The sequence below is a fragment of the Arvicola amphibius genome, chromosome 5, assembly GCF_903992535.2.
Source record: "Arvicola amphibius chromosome 5, mArvAmp1.2, whole genome shotgun sequence".
In the NCBI taxonomy this organism is placed as follows: Eukaryota; Metazoa; Chordata; class Mammalia; order Rodentia; family Cricetidae; genus Arvicola; species Arvicola amphibius.
The window spans coordinates 119,644,357-119,659,519 of NC_052051.1; the positions used below are offsets into that span (position 1 = coordinate 119,644,357).

The window sequence follows — 15,163 nt, forward strand, 5'->3', positions numbered from 1 at the left end:
AACCAGAAGGTTGGGGCAAGTGAAATTCTAGAGGGAAGAGTCAGGAGATCAGAAACGGTAGCATGAGTTGGGCACTTTAGTTTATTATATCAACTTATGATACAAATCCCTATTCATTTGAAATATTCTTCTATCTTTATGTCATATGAGGCACAGAAAGATAGAGGAAGTAGCCTAAATTCACTCAGCTAGAGATGTAAAACCCAGAAGTGAATGCAAACCGCTAAAGCAAAACTCCTTCTTTATGGCATTAACTCAGTAGCTGCTAGATCAAATCCTCAAGTGCAGTTGCTAGATCAAAACCTCAAGTTTTATATACGGCTAAACACACTGCTTCTTTCAAATGTGAAATAATATATAAGGGCTTAATTTTTTAAAGGATTTTCTATTTTAAAAAGTAACCCTACAAGCCAGGTGGTGGTGTACTCCTTTAATCCTAGCATTTGGGAGGCAGAGACAGGCAGATATCTGAGTTATCTGGTCTACAGAGTGAGTTCCAGGCCAGCCAGGGCTACACAGGCTAAACCCAGTTTCAAAAAACCAAAAATCAAAACCAATCAAACAACAACAACAACAACAACAAGCAAACCAAAACCAAAATCAAGCAAAAATCCTTCAAACTCTCCAACCCAAGAATAGGGTGTCCCACACAAATCTTTTATTTCTTGAATACAGCAAATTACCCCAGTCTCTGGAACTTTGTGCTTGCAGGTCTGTCTGCCTGGAATGGTCTTCTATATGTTTTTCATGTGGCTCGTTCTTTATCCCCGGGCAAGTTTCAGCACAGACAAACCTTTTCACAGAAGGCTCCTATGTCTTCTCTATTCCCATTGCTCACCCTTCCTTAGTCACTCTCTCCTCCCCATTCTATTTCCATGCTCTTCCCTGCCCTCATCCTGAGTTAAACATTTCTGGTCACTGATGCTCCCTGTGTTTGTCTGTGTCCTGTGTGGATGCAAAACGAGTTCAGCCATAATGGCTGCTCGCTCATTGAAATTTCTCAACCTTCACCTCTGCTTGGCACATCACAGGAGATTCCAAAACATTTGACAGTAAGAAAAAAATGTGTGGGCACATGGTGGATGACTACTATGGGGGTAACCAACCACTTTCTGATTGTATTTGAGGGTTATTCCACAGGAGGGAATACCATAAATCTCATCAAATACTCATGTTTGGGGAGGAGGTATAGACCCTGAGGGGATACACTATTGTTGCTTAGCTATATGGAAGGAGTTTCCAAATTGCTCATGAGTATCTGCTTATACCCACAGACATATGTTACTCTTAGCTTTAATCGGAGACATGTCTCTTCATTGTGAACTACAATGAGTGCAGACTTAGGGCTGCCCAAGATGCTAAGACTAAGTGAAGTTGAGGCTTAGGCTTCAAGAACATATCTAGACTACCTCCTTTAAGGCTCATGGAACACTGCAGAAGAGGGTGCAGAAAGAATGAAAGAGCCTAAAGGCAGGGACAAAGGCTGAGACAACAACCAGAGCTCTTCTAGGTGCAGCACAACTGCACAACCGCTGGAATTGTGAACTCACAGCAGATGCGGTTACTGGCACTGGGCCTGAGTGGGGACAGCCTTGCCAGCTGTCATCTACACTGAGTGACACTCTCTTGGCTTCTGAAAGAGTCCAAGAGAAGAGAAGTCATTGTCTTCAGACGCGAATCTACTGGTGATCACACCAGGCTACAGTGAAGAGTTCCAAACCCACTATTGTCACAGATATGGCCCTGGCAAAATGATAGATGAGTCAGAATATAAAGCAAAGCAAAAACCCATGAATGTTGGAGAAGTGATTTCCAAGGAGGAAGGCAGGCTGACAAGGGCAGTAGGGAGATGGGAGAGAGAAAGGAAGGCAACTAATCAGGATGGATTCTATCCATTGAAGAAATAAAACAAACATGGGCAAAAGGAAATCTTACGTGTTGTGAATGGGGACATAAACTAGTCTGACCACTATGAGTATTAGTATGGAGGTTCTTCAAAAACTCCTTCATAATCACTCCTGGGAACCTACCCAAAAGAACTCCAAGTGAACACATCATAGAGATACTTGGATATGGATGCTCAATGCAGCACTGTTCACAGTGACTAAGTCATGGAATGATCCAGGTGGCCATAAACAGTGGGATGGATAAAGAAAATGTTGTTTAAACACATAGAGTAATTCTTTCAGTCATAAACGAGAACAAGGTTATGTCGTTAGAAGACTAGAGGCCACTGGAAATAATCGTATCAGGCAAATCAAATCAGTCTCAGAAAAATAAATACTGCATTCTTTATCTCATTTATAGTTCTGAGTTTCCAGCTTATTCTGTGTGTGTGAACAGGGCCAATTTCAAAGAAAGATGTGCTTCCTTTAAAAAACTGTAAAGTAATCAGGCTGTTGCATAAACTTGGCTCAGCTATTTGAGTGTAGCTGAAAGCTGAATCTGGTTCTCTCCCCAGGGCTTACAAGATGCATGCCAGCAGTGCCTAATGAAGTACCTTTACAGTGAGTACATCCTTGGGAACTTTCCTGTCCTGCAGAGCTTCTCCTGGTATCCAAGCATCACTGGATGGTGGTCACAGGATCGGAAGAACAAACCACAGTGCAGGGGGTCCATAAGCTGCGTCTGAGCACAGCGGTTTACAGGGCAGCTGTGCTGATGACTTTGTGAAATGCTGGGGGTGGGGTGGGGGATATGGAGTAGGGGGTCGGGGATCAGGGTAGACAGGACTCGGCACTCCCTTCTAGTTCAGGCTCTGTGAAGAGAATTTTCTGGAGTAGATGGAGTCCCAAGGACACAGCAGTGCCACCTGAAACTGCTCTGTGCACAGGCCAAGGAGGAGATGACCTCTGCCCTTTGACTTCTGGCATCAATCCAAAGGCTCTTCTCTTAGCAGGTCCTCAGCAATGCTCTCCTACTGAGACATGGGAACAGCATGCCTATCTGTGAAAGTCATACCTCGGATTCCTTTTCCCACTGTTAGCAACCCTGATCCCAATTCTGACGTTTTCCCCCATCTTTACTAGACACAGAGAGAGGAGGTCCCCAAACGTGTCTTGGGGTTACTATTGCTGCAATGAAACACCATGCCCCAAAAGCAATTTGAGGGAAAAAGGCTTTATGTGGCTTACACTTCCACATTGTAGTCCATCGCTACAGAATGAAGGAACAGGAATCAAACCGGGCAGGAACCTGGAGGCAGGAGCTGATGCAGAGGCCACAGAGGGGTGCTGCTTACTGATTTGCTCCTCATGGCTTACTCAACCTGCTTTCTTATGGAACCCAGGACCACCAACCCAGGGATGGAACCACCTGTAATGGGCTGGTCCCTCCCCCATCAATCACTAATTAAGAAAATTTCTTACAGTTGGATCTTATGTAAAGGCTTTTCTCAGTTGAGGCTCCCTCCTTCCAGATAGCTCTAGCTTGTGTCAGTTTGATATAAGACTAGCCAGAACAATGGCTGTGACAGATGGTGCAGTCACTGGAGGCTACTTGAAGGAATTTGAACCCCTTGAGCTTACCACCTATTGGGTCTGTTTCATAGGACCATGAAAAGAGAGAGTCATCACTAAGACACTTCCTAGCCTTCGCTTACAGGACCAGCTTTTGGTTCTGTCTCTTCTGACAACCTACTGCAGGGCTTACATATGAATACACAGCTGAGCATATGTGCACCGCTCTCTAGGGACTTTGATACAGCAGCTCCCGCTTGCTGAATCAACAAGATCTGAAAGCATTCAGACTCTGCCCTAAGACAGCCTTTCTTGACTTCTAAGTATCATGCTTTCAAATGCAGAGTCTGGAAGAGAAGCCTCCATCCCATGCTGGAATATTTCCTGACTGTCAAAAGGAGCATAGTGTACTACTTCTGCTGTCACTCACTAGAATAGAAATCTTTCTGGATGTCAGGACAAGGGACAGGTTCCCATATTATTCAGACTGTCACAAACAAAATTCAGGAATTCAGAGCACATAACGAGACAATTACATGTCTACTTACTCTAAGGAAACAGAAAGGACACTTTTAGAGATCACATATCTGTTTAAGGTTGTCCCACTCTGTGAAGCATGTTATATATTCTTTACCCCCTAATCTTCTCAAAGCAGTTACAGACATTGTCAAACCTTTGCCCAATCTAACAATTGTTTTCTGAAATTTATCCCGTTATAATTTTCAGTTTCTCTTTGGTTTGAGACTTAACTCTATAACTCACTATCACAGACACATGAAATTATGTGCCTCTAAAGCCTTAACCTTCCCCTTTTGGTCTCTGTGTGCAGCCAACTGGCTTTCCTTTGCTGTTTTCATTTTTGTAACCTTTTCCTCCATGCCAAGGATGTAACCCTGTCTTAGGCATGCTAAGTATGGTCTCTGTCACTAAGCCATGAGCAAGCCCTTCTTTCCTCTTGATTTGCCTTAGCTCTCTGTTGACTGGACCTCAGACATGCTCTCCTTGACCTGCAAAATTCCCTCATTCTACCTCACTATGCTCTATCCATCCTTCAGAACTCAGTGCAGTGACCCTTCCTCGGGTCATCCCCATCTTCCTCTGCATAATAAACAAAGCCTCATCAGTCCTTGCCCTGATGCCAACACTCGTCATGACAGTGTTATCATAGGGTACAATTAATTTATTTGCCTTCCACAATGGCAGGAACTACATCTACTTTTGGTATTGATGAACAATCACCTAGCTGGCATCTGACGCATGGTGGAGATGCTCTTTACCCCTGTATCTGTCGTTTTGGAATGGACGGAAGAGTATACAAGTGATTCCATTTACAAGGATGCTCACCAGCCCCATTTGCTACTGCCATCTCCAGAACAGTGGCACCCCATGAATCACCAGCAGGTTCTACAGCAGGCTTCCCTAAAGCACATCTTTGAGGCTATATCAAGATCTGCCTCCCAATTGCTCTTCTTGCTCACTGCCTTTTCAGACACTTGTGAAGATAAAGACCTTGGCCATCTCAGCCCATCTTTTCTCCCAGTCCACTCTGCCTGCGAAGAAACGATGACTCAGAAAACTAATGGACCAGGCTCCCTAACAACGACAATGATTTCACTGTCTGTGATTTTCCTATTACAGTTCTAAAATTGGGTCCCAACGAAGGAAAGACCTCAGGGCACAGATATCAGGAAGAAAATATGGATTCAGGAACACAAATCAAAACAGCACTGACTAGAGCTGGGTACAGACGAATGCCAGCAAATGGGTAAGAGTTTGGGAGAATCAAAAGTGAAAGCGGATCCTTTTGTGTGAGGACATGGTAGACTGGGAGGGACTCTGGCTGTGCAATCAGACCAGTTCGGCAGTGTCGCTGGAAAGACCTGGACAGAGAAGCTCTCAGAGGAAGCAGAGGCACTTAGGTGTCCGCCGGGCACATTCTGCTCAGCATCACAGGTCTTTACCTTACACATGGAAAGGGGACACTGTTTCTTCCATTCTAAAGTTGGATAAACAGACACATAGAGGACAGATAAGTTTAAGTCCAAACCAGAACTCAGCAGATTCTTAGTATTTCCAACTAATAAGCCATCTGTACAGTCCCCACTTGGTGTGTTTGCCTGTACAGTACGGGTGGGTAATACGCTGTAAGATTGCCGTAGTTGTTGACTTCCACGAGACAACATGGCCAATATGGACACACAGTTGGCTCTTATTACATATTTTCCATTCTCTGTGTTTTCTATTGGCTTGTGAATTCCTTATGGGTTTTCTCATGATCTCTTGAAAATATTTACTACTTCCAGGTGTGGGAAGAGGAAGACACGAGCAGGGGTTGTACTTTACACAGGATGTATCACTTCGCCCAACAATAGCATTGTTGTGTGACCTGCTGTTACTGTAACAGATAAGCCTGGCATAATCAGCTTATAAAGGATTAAGGTTATGTGGGCTCACAGTTTCATCCATCTCAGGATGGACATCATAGAATCTATTCACTTCTTTGCTTTAGAGCCTTGGCGGCACAGCCCGTCCTCCACCCTCTAAGCAGCTCCCAGCAAATTAACTCACTTTGCAGCCCATGGCTAAGAACAGGAAGAGAAAATGGCTAGGGTACCACTTCCTCCTTCAGGGCATTCCTCCAATGATCTCAAGCCTGCCACCAGATCTTACTTCTCAAAGGTTCTGCTGTTTCCTAATAGTGCACCGTGTGGAGGACTAAAGCTTTCACATGAGCCTTTGGAGGGACATTATACAAAAATGTCATAGAGTAATGAGGATTTACTCTGCTCTGAGTCAACTCTCCAGCACAGAATTAGACAGCTTCTGAAGGTATGGCAGTGTCAGGAAATAACCTGAATCTAGGACAGCTAGCCCAAGACTTCTTCCCATCACCACACCATATTCAAGTGCATAGGCCAAGAGTTGACTCCTGAGATCTCTCCAAATGTGAAGAATATTAATATTACTAGCTAATTTTTTCTTGGGTACCACACCCTATACTTGAAATGAATTGCCGCATTCATTCACTAAAGCAACTATTCATTAAGTGCATAATTTTTTATCCCTTCTTTTGTATGTGACAAAGTTAAAGCCCAAGGAATTGGATTTCTCTATGTTTGGTAGACATTTTAGTCAATACCCAAATAGTGCAACTTGAAGCAAATTTACAGTTATCTTGAAGCAGACAAATACTGAATAGAGGGTAACTAAGTGACTTTTTAGGAGGGAAACAATGACCTTGGTTCTTCCCAGGGCAGCCACACTCCTGTCAGATAGCTTTGAATGTCTTTACCAGAAACAAAGTCTCTGCGGTTGCAGGATTTTACTCTGTCATTTCAGGGAAACTGACTAAACAATTGCCCCTCCCCCCGAACCCAGGACTCTCCCATTGAGCCTGTATACACTCCTTTCTCTCCCTTCACTATTTAATTCCAAACTCTGACTCATGTAATATTTAACTTGGAAATTCTATAATCTATGTCTAGAGTTTTCATGTTCAGGAATTCCAATCTTGAAAAACTGTGATGCAGTCATATGGATTGTCCATGGGTGTGCACAGTTGGGGTTAAAAGCAATGGATAAAGTTGTGTGTGTGTGTGTGTGTGTGTGTGTGTTTGTGTGCATCTTAAACTAGGAAGACTCCCATCTTTCATTTCCCCATGTGTTGAGAACAATTCCTGAAATGTGGTGGGGCAGATAAGAACTTGGACCCCAGCATCAGACAGTCTGGGCACAAATCCTGATAGGCTACATGTTAGCCTGGTGGTTTCTGGGTGCTTTACCTAACCAACCACTCCTTGCCTTGTATCTTCATCTAGCTACAGGTACAAAGGTGGTATTTTTGAGATGTATTAACTCTATGCTTAACACAGGCACATAACACGCTAATTTTGTAGGCAAGACCATGCACAAAAAAATCAATATATCGGAAACTACTAATACCTATATATGGCTCACAATGTGGTAAGTCCAACAGGGATAAAGGAAATCACATGATGTTCCATCCACCGAATACATACAGACATTATGGTTGGTACTTTCCCGCGCTATTTTTTTTTCATTTTCATAACCGTATGCTGCTATTGTTAGAGAACTAATGCACTAGTTTAATAACTGGAAGTCTGTCGATCATTATCAAGGCAGTGACTAGATCTCAGGATTGTCTGGTTTCAGGGCACGTTTCTTCCCACATCATACTAAAACTACAGGTAAACACTCCTTCATATGTTCCTTCGTGCGGCACACAAATGCTGGTTACACGCTTCCTAGCAGCTAAGGGCTGTACTCAGTTGGAAACCTTTGCCACATTAGGGGTGCAGTGGAGGAAAGCGGGCAATGAATAATTTAATTGTCATGTAAAAGTGAGGCAAGGTAGGTGCTATAAAATAAATCAGAGCAAAATAAAGGAGGGAGTAGGGCAGGAGAGATTGAGATTGCTTGGCTTCAGATGGAAGGCTGGGAAAGGATTCTCTGTTGAAGAAACGTTTTGTGAGATGGCTGTGATAAAGCATAATTGAGTTGTAGGTATTTTTAGGAGGTTAAGCCCAGGAGGATTTACCACAGAATTGGAAGATGAATATGAGGGAAAGGAGGAGTTGTGAATGATTCTAAAGATTTTTTTTTTGGCAGGACAACTAGGAGAATGGAGTTCTCTCTTATTTCTTAAGATGGAAAGGAATGCTGGACACACCGATTTTCTCCAGGACAGAAATCAACCAATTCTGTTTTGAGATTCCTACTATGCTTCCAGGTAGAACTGTTGGGCAAGCAGCTGGAAAGCATCTTAGGAGTCTAAGAAGGGCTGGATGGTGAGGGAGAAGAGGACAGAAGGATCAAATCCAGAAAACAAGACAGTAAACTCCTTAGGAAGAAAGCAGCGAGCCTACAGCCCTGTGTGTTGGTGATGCTGCGCATTACTCAGAGGAGACTTAGCAAAGATGACTAGATTCATTGGTGTAAGGATGGTTGTGACTCTGAGAAAACCCATCTTGGTAGAATGGCACAAAGAAGAAACTGGAGAAAAGGAGAGTGACAGCCAATGCAAAAGACGCTGCCAAGGGGAGCAGGAGATTGGTCGTCGATGAAGGAAGATACAGGTTTATGAGAGGAGTGAGGCCAGGTGACGTGTGTGTGTGTGTGTGTGTGTGTGTGTATTGCACAAAAAGACTCCATGAAGAGGAAAAACCTGGTGCTGATGAGAGTGGGCAGAGCGAAGGCATGAAATGACTGGAATGAAGAGGGGGAATGAGATCTTCATACAGCGGATGCTCAGTAGGCCCACTCACCCACTGCCCGTCATATTTTAAAAATACACGTAAGACATAAAGTAGTAGCAAATGACAACATGATCTTAGCAAAATTTTCTTGGTGTAGTTGTTATGATTTCCATGTCACGGAGCCACACACCATGCTTTGGAAAGGGTTTTAGGAGCAGGTGTGTATTTGTGAAGATGAGAGAGGTTGATCAGAAAATGAGTAGGCAGAGAAAGCTGGGGCGGGGGGAGGCACATATGACGTGGGCTCTGAAGAGTGGGATGCTTCTAAATATGTGGAAAGGATTTAGAAGAGGATTTAAGAAACAAGGCAATTAAGAATTCTGTAAATACAAAAAAGCAAAAAAATTGCGAGGAGTCCATTCTTTGTATATGTACTCTGACATTAGACTGCATGAATACTAATCCTAACTTCTGCTCTCAATCAGAGAGAGGCTACATACACATCACCCAGCTTCTCTGTGGTATGTCAAGAATGCTATTCACCTCAATGTTATTGTTGGAAGTAGACACACACACACACCACACACATTTTCATCCATGTACATACAATGGAATTATAGCACTATGTCTTTTACTTATCTTTATATTAGTATCCTTTATGACACAGTGAAGAGTTAGAAAAATGTGCATTTGTGTATGTATGGGAAGTGACCTACAGAAAGCTTATTGAAGATATCATTGAGAGATGTTTCAAGATGACCCTTCTGGTAAAGAATCCTTACAGACAGAATATGGGTGAGTCTGTCCATCCACTTTCCCATTCAGCCCTCAATTTTAAAAGGGTGTCTTGAATATCTAATGACGGTAAATGGAACAAAATCCAGCTCCTAGCTCTCCAGTACACAGATAGATATGTATGAAGTTAAGTAGATCCTTTCAAAACACCTGGGAGGCTGTCCTCACACCAACTCAGAAGGAAGTGTTCTGGCTGTTGTGAAGGCTACAGGGGCTCTAATGTTAGGGTCAGAGGGTTTAGACTTGGTTCTTGGCTCTGTTACTTTACTAAGTTTTGGCTGAGACAATTCACCATTTAAAACATGGTGATAATGATATTCAATATGGAAGGGTATTGTGAGGATCAGGTCAGAGACTCCCAACATAGACTCTGGCTCTTGGCTGGGCTCCACAGGCTTCCTTAGGGTTGCTTGTCTTTCTTGGAGATTCTCTCTTCTGTGACTATGGCTTGTGTGACTCACAACCTCCATCTTTGAAATCTTGAAGAAGTCTTCCCAGAAAGACTTCTTTTAGCTCAGTTTCCAACATGAGTGGGGGTTGTGCATGGGAGTGCGACAAGAACAATTCATGCTGCAGAGGGGGCACTGGCAAGGCACACCCCTTGTTCTTTTAGGAAGCTAACCATACCCTGATTGGTTAATAAACAAAGAAGGTCTTCCAGTGTCTGCTCCCAAATTAGGTTCCAAAAATAGCAGCAAGTCTCCTTTTACTTCACTGCCCACCCATTCCTGTGACTTCTTATTTCCCTTTGGTCTGTATTCTACCTTTAATAGTTTCTTTTAGCTTTAATTTAGTTGTCTCTCTAATTCTAAAGCCATTTTTTCCTCCTGGATGATTCCTTTCCTATCAAGAGGTAAAAAGATAAGGGATCCCTTAACTCAGTCACATAGACGATAGTACAGCGACTTCTCAAACTATTATCCTACATATCATCATTTGCCTGCTCTTGTTTCAGACTACATCCTTGTATCTCAAGGTAAAGAACCATAGGACCAAATCAATGACCCAATTGGTAAGATACGCATTTACAAGGTACTCATGACAACCTGTTTGACGCCCAGAACCAACATGGCAGAAACGGGGGAGCTGATTCTACAAGCACCATAATGCACTCTCAGACAAACAAAAATAAGTAAACATGAATCAAAAAATTAACACTGCAGCAAAATTGGTCTCTTAAAGTAAGTCTGCTTGAAGATCCTGACCTGCATTGACTAAGACAACTTGTGCTTATATGGCGGTTGTGTTGTGTTTATGTGTTTCTATTGGGATGCTTTTTGCAACGTGATGCACATGATTTTGCGCTTATCTACATGATACCCACATATGTGTCATCCTTTTACCCGCATGAATCCATCCAGTGTCTATTTTGCACTTGACATTGTCCTGGTGCTGGCGGTACGGAAGGGCACAGTTACACATGGGCTTGCTTCCACACCACTCTCATTCATCATAGCAATGATGCCATCACAATTGATTTGCCACGGTAAATCAGGTGTGTCCTCTGAAGTGGAGAAACACGGTCTTAAATAGCTATGATGAGTGGAGGGTCAGGGATGGCTTCTGGGATGGAACTGGAGTCGAAGGCTGGAGTAACAATGTATTATGGCAGAGTGGAATCCTAATAGCCTATTGTTGGAAGGAGAATGTTCAGGGACCAACAATGGACTGTGTGGCCAGAGGCCAGGCAAGATGGCGATATGTTAAGCCAAACAATGAAAGAGGTTGAACAGGTAGCAGAACAAATAGGATTTTTAAATACAGATATGTTTGAGAGCACAGGATGGAGAGTAGCTCCTCTCTCCCCCCCCCATCTAATGTGATGCATGCATGTGAATGCATGGGTGCACATGTATGGAGAGGCCAGACTAGTATTGGAAGCCCTTTCTTCTATCACTCTTTACTGCCTTGAGATGATCTCTCACTGAACCGGAAGCTTGCCATCTGGGGTAGGTGGGCTAATCAGTGACCTCTTCATTCCCTAGTGCTGGGGTTATAGGTTTGCACAGCCATGTCCAACTTTTTTTATGGGCGCTAAGTATTTGAGCTCAGGCTTTCAGGCTTACAGAAAAGCTTTTCTTTTATCTACAGGGCCATCTCCATAGAACTCCCCTTTAAAAATATTATGTATGTATGTATGTATGTATGTATTTCTTATGTGTGGGTATTTTGCCTGCATGTATGTGTGTGTATCACTTGCATGTATGGTGCCTGTGGAGGCCAGAAGAAGGGTCAGATATTCTGGAACTGGAGCTATATATGTCTGTTAGTTGTCATGTGGGTACTGAGAATCGAATCTAGGTCCTTTGCAAGAGCAGCAGGATTCCCAACTGCTGAGCCACCTCATCAGCCCCAGGACTCCATATTTTAAACAAATCATTCTGATTACTATATGAAGAAACAAGCCTTCATCTGATGGGTTAAATAACAGAGAAAGAGGGAAAGCAAAATAAAAAGCACTAATTTATGAAGGTAATATTCTGGATGTACTTTCTGTATGAAGTATCATTTTGTGTTTAGACAATGCATTGGATATAGCAAATTCAGTGTACATGAAGGCCAGTTTAACATCATTATTGCCATTAGCAAAGCCCCCTCTGTGGTATTCTGAATGTATTTCTTTGAAGCCATCCCCTGGAAACCAAGGTTCAGAGGCGCCAACACCTAATATCACCTCGCTGGGCACTTAGAAGAGGTGGGATCCCAAGCTAGCATTCACCTTGCTGGCACTGAGAAGAGGTAGGATCCCAAGCCAACATCTTTTTGTTGTGGGCAAGCAACAGGAAGACAACTCACGTCTTAACTATACAGTTAAGACTCAAGTACTCAAGGAGGCCCAGTACTACTTTACATTCTAAAGTTGTTTTAGAATTATTTTTTGGGAAATTCTTGGAACCATTTTGTATTTATTTTCTAATAATAAAAATTATTCGTTCTTCACTTATCCAGTTAAATAAAACATGGCATTCATAGGTGTAAGTAAATAGGCTCAAGTGCAGAGTAGCAGAGTTGCTAAGAAGAAACATATCTAGCGAAAAGCAAACCAAACTCGGACTCATTCTGATGTGCTTTTCTCCTTATATGAACTTTAAATAAGGTAACTAGTTTTGGGTGACATTGCCATGTGTTTGAGGAAGTGGGTTGGGCTTGGAGATGGAAGAAGAAAGAAAATGTGAACCTCCCAGGAAACCTAGGACACCGAAATCAAAGTCGGACAGTGCCTGTCATTCCCAGAGCTTTAGGAAGACTGTTATCTGTCATATTTCATTCTCAACCTCCACGGGATGAGGGCCTCTTACTTCTGTATTACAAGAAGAGATTGGGTGCAGGGCAATTAAATAGAGTGGGCCAGCTGGCTTGGTATCTGACTCATGTCTTTTTCACTGTGTCCCAAGGCCTCGTCCATGATGTTATTCCGGCGGAGGCTATTTTCTTTCCTAATTGTCTTTATTAGATTCACAAGGAATTCAAATACAGGCTCCTGGTTTCCATCTCCGTGTCTGTTGATGGGGTGAGGCAGAAGTTGTTTGTTTTGAGACAAAGTGAAGTTTCCATTTTGATAGAATTCATTAATCCATTTAAAAATACTTAAAAACATTCTTGTTGTGGTAGCAGCTTTGTATCTACGATCAGCATATTTAGTTTGACACAGGACACCAACTGAGATCAAGTGTTGGGGTTGTCAGAGACCAAGGTAGGAGGAGAGGAGAAGGGAGGCAATCTGAGGGCCAATCAGAATATAAAGTCATCAAGGCCCCTTCCAAATGGCTTTAGGTCTTCTGTATGTAAGAAGCTTTGGAGATTCTGATCCATGCTACCTTCCTCAATCTCCTTCCCCAATATTTATAAGCATACAAATAGAGATTTATTAGGTTCTTCCCTGCCCCCACGAAGGAGAAAATTTTCTAGTGGGTCATTTGCTCTTTAGCTACCAACACAGTTAAAGAGACGCATGCACATGTAAAAATAACATATTAAGAAATCAATGTCTATGAAAATGTCATCCTCAGTTTCAATGTTAAAGTCATCCAAAGCACCTATTCCCTTTTCCCATGGGAAGTGTTTGAAAATCCACTTCATCCCCAAAGTCTGTTTCTCTCCTATGCTATCCACAGCCCCCAATCCCAGACTCCTCCTGCTAGGATGAGAAATAAGGGTGATTCAGAACAGGCTCTCCACCCTCTCCATCCAGGATAATGGTGGCTGGACAGAGGTGGACTCGCCGTTGGTGTTCCTTTTAATACACTTTTAGGATAACTACCAAAGATGACGTTTATCCAGCCTAGTAGCTTTGCGTGAAACCACACTTTCCTGGGAACATCAGATCACAGGAAACAGGCAAATCCCACACGGAAGAAACACAAACAGCTCCTTGGTGGAGAAATGCTGAGATCCGCAATGCTTAGTAGAAGAGGTCCTGCCAGATGTTTACCAAGCGCACACGTGCACAGAGAAAGTACACACCCTTGTATACATGCCATGGCAGGCTAGAACCCGAGGCAGTCCCGGATAGATTCTGGGCAAGGCCCAGCCCATGCTCCTTTCAGAGAATTCACTTACAAACCCCTCAGATCACATTTCCAGCAAGTACCCAAACTGAGCCACCTAAGTACAGACCGAACTCCAGCCTAACAGCCAGCTCTCCCCAGTCACAGACGAGGCTAATTCTATTTTGCTAATTGCTTTCTTGGGCATGCACCAAGTTATTAAGCAGCGACACAACAGAGCTAGGATAAGCGTGTGTGGCAGCATCCCCTGACTGTTTTTCCTCAGCACTAGTTCCAACGACTTGTTTGCATGGTAAACGGAACGAGGGAAATTGACAAAATATTTCTGAATGACTTCAGATCGGCTGCCAGCTTTGAGATCACCTTCGCAACATGAGCCTGCTCTTCAGAAAACACTTCCCTTTCCTTGGAGGAGGCAGGCTGATTTTCGGAGCAAATCTATATATCAGCTACGAGCTTCCCTAGGAACGAAGCTGCAGAAAGCAGCGTCAGCAGAACCTGTGGGAAGTCAGACACCAGCCCACTTTGTCCCACCCACCCAGACACTCTCCCTCTCTGGTCTGTACCTTCGGTGTGGCAGCTGGAAGAGAGGATGGTGTTTGGAGGTCTGAAGATGTAAGGCAGGTAACGAGAGAAGCATTTCATCTTCCAAAGGAAAAAGAAAATTCTAAATGAAAAACCAGTCTCCCGAATCCATAAGGATTCTCTCGGCCTTGAAAGCTGGCTACATCACCAATATGTTTATGTAGGTTCTCTCCCAGATCTGCAGAGCTGGGAAGCCCAAGGAATAACTGGAGATGGGTCCCATTTTGCCATCAGCGCCTGGAAGCAATGCCTTACATTTCTGCAGGCTGCTCAAACTCAGAAGCCCCCAAGCAAGCTGGGATAGAGCCTCTTCATTGGCTGGAGCTCCTCCGAGCAGGATTGCTGAGTAAGTCAGTCAGTCCTGCCTGTAAACACACGCTGAAACGTTCTGCCTGGAGCGTCTACCTTTCCCGGTGTGTCCGTCTCTCAGTAACAGCAACGCAGCCGGACACGGGAGTGGTGAGGATAAGTGACCATCTCCTATTTGGCTGAAAGATCAGATTAAACAAAGACAGCATAGTGTTCTGCCCTGGAGGGGATGGCTGTTCAAAAGAGCCACCCGTAATGCCACGGATCTCAGGAATATTAAAGTACAGTGCAA

The 15,163-nt window shown here is 43.5% G+C and overlaps 1 protein-coding gene across 1 annotated transcript in view; it reads right to left on the reverse strand.

Annotated features, from left to right (window-relative positions):
• Window positions 1-14,617, reverse strand: part of Ppp2r2b (protein phosphatase 2 regulatory subunit Bbeta) — a 382,372-nt gene extending 367,755 nt beyond the window's left edge. Inside the window, exon 1 of the mRNA XM_038330949.1 lies at window positions 14,544-14,617. Within this exon, the coding sequence (XP_038186877.1) occupies window positions 14,544-14,617 (74 nt within the window). The remainder of the gene's footprint in view (window positions 1-14,543) is intronic.
• Window positions 14,618-15,163: the final 546 nt, after the last annotated feature.